The sequence below is a fragment of the Macrobrachium nipponense genome, chromosome 8, assembly GCF_015104395.2.
Source record: "Macrobrachium nipponense isolate FS-2020 chromosome 8, ASM1510439v2, whole genome shotgun sequence".
Classification (NCBI taxonomy): Eukaryota; Metazoa; Arthropoda; class Malacostraca; order Decapoda; family Palaemonidae; genus Macrobrachium; species Macrobrachium nipponense.
In genome coordinates this window covers 86,596,067-86,597,999 of record NC_087203.1, presented here as the reverse complement: position 1 = coordinate 86,597,999, position 1,933 = coordinate 86,596,067, and the positions used below count along the sequence as shown (strand labels likewise).

Sequence of the window (1,933 nt, the reverse complement as noted above, 5' to 3'; positions counted from 1 at the left end):
AGCAACTGCAACGTCAGCATCGGATGTTTCCAGCCTTACGATGGGTCTTATTTCTGCGGCGCGTTCGGCATCTCTCTCAATTACTGGATCGATGCTGGAAAACCGATCATCAAGAAGGACGATCCGGAGAAACCAGGAGGTAAGGTGGAGAAAAAAAAGGCATGAAAAATGGTGAAATGAAAGATTCATTTGAGCGCACTCTCACCACTGTAACGCACCTGAATTTCAAATCTCATAATTTTATCTTCATGTTTCATTCATTCTCAGTACTCTAAAAGAAGCTTTATTATCTTCATATTTCATTCTCAATACTCTAAAAGAACCTTTATTAATGTCTACAGTGCACCCAGTGAGGTGCACTGACTTCACTAACCCCCCTACGGGGTAGCTACATACATAGTGATTAGAAAGTATTTATTTTTGAAGTCTGATGCCACCGATTTTGGACAACGAAAGAACTGAAAACTCTATTACCATTTAATGTTAACCGACACCTCTTGCCCCTTGAAGTGTCTGCTATTCAGAGATTATAATCGAGTAGGACTTGTCACGACAAGTTATGGGAGATGAATTTTAAACTTATTCCTCATTTCTTTCAGCATTTGAAAACTGCGTAACCGATTTGTACTGCGCTGCGGAGACTGTGGATCGGTATATGAAAAAATTCTCTACAGTAAGTAGTTGTGCTCACAAACATTCTTTTCAAGTGGCTGGTTCGGTAACTGAATATTTTCATTTTCAAATATCTAAAGATTTACTTACTGCATTTAGCTCGTATGTTGCTTAGTGAGTTCAATAAAGGCAAACTGGCTGCATTTAAAGGAGTTAAGTTTAGACTCACCCACCCACATAACTCTTCCCATTAGAGGTTGAGGTGTTACGTGGGTGGGGGGTGGGGGGTTGGGTAAGGGGCCGTTTCAAGTAATTCTGAGTAATTATTTTGAGTTGTGGTTGTGGAAGTTTCCGCAGTTCGTTCAACCGTGTCCAGCAGGTAAAAATGTACGAATGTAATATGTATTGCTGTGATTTTATTTATTTACTTTTTTCTGAAGCCACCTGTCTGGGAAAACGGCTCCCTTTGGAAAGTAGATTTTACCAATTATAGTTTTGTTTTACTCATTTAAAAATATAAATTCGTACTTTATATAAGATTCACATTCTACGTCCTGTTTCTGACAGGATGGGGACTGCAACAGTGACGGAGAGGTGGACTGTGCAGACTTCGCCCTGATGCACAACATGGGAGGCTACGACTGCAGCAGCAATGTCAACAACACGAAGACCGACTTCTACGAGAACTTCGAAAGCTGCTGGACAAAGATTAAGCCCCAAGCTAGTGTCAATGCTACTTCTGAATAATCCTACTGTCAAATGCAATTTTTGAGAATTAAAAACTATTATTATTATTATTATTCTTGAAAATATGCAAGATTTCTTATGGGGAATCCAGAAAAACCATCAATATAAACAGACGTCCATAGTAGGATAGCATTCTCTTACGTCAAGGGCCATGAAAATGTACCAAATATGATTACACTTGGGAACAGATGAAATAAATAAATGGGCAGGGTAATGCAAATATACATATTTGCATTTATTTTTCATAAATTTCTAAATCAAACTGTCTTCTTTTATTTTACCACCATTAAGGTTTTCTCTTATTTCCTTACATTTCCAAGTTCCTCCCGAAAACCCGAAAATTGTGGATAAACAACCTTTTACGGCAGTTCTCCCTCTAATTTCATCCTGTTCCACCAAAGTTCAATATGTGTGGCGTTAGATGTTATCCGTTCGATTATTCAATTCTTTCCACCCAGTACTTGGCCTTTGCGGCAAGATGAAAGCGTCGTTTGCATTCGTGTTGGAAACCAGGCTTCAAGAAGAACTGGGCGAGGCAGCTTTTTTAAATTGGGGAACAAGGATATGCAACGAG

General features: G+C 39.1%; 1 protein-coding gene across 1 annotated transcript in view; it reads left to right on the top strand.

The window, feature by feature from the left end:
* The window catches only part of LOC135222905 (lysozyme-like), an 11,044-nt gene extending 9,423 nt beyond the window's left edge, over positions 1-1,621 (top strand). Inside the window, exons 2-4 of the mRNA XM_064261298.1 lie at positions 1-139; positions 600-673; positions 1,180-1,621. The exon at positions 1-139 is cut by the window's left edge and continues 56 nt beyond it. Coding sequence (XP_064117368.1) covers positions 1-139; positions 600-673; positions 1,180-1,359 — 393 coding nt within the window. The 3' untranslated portion in view covers positions 1,360-1,621. The remainder of the gene's footprint in view (positions 140-599; positions 674-1,179) is intronic.
* The last annotated feature ends 312 nt before the right edge of the window (positions 1,622-1,933 follow it).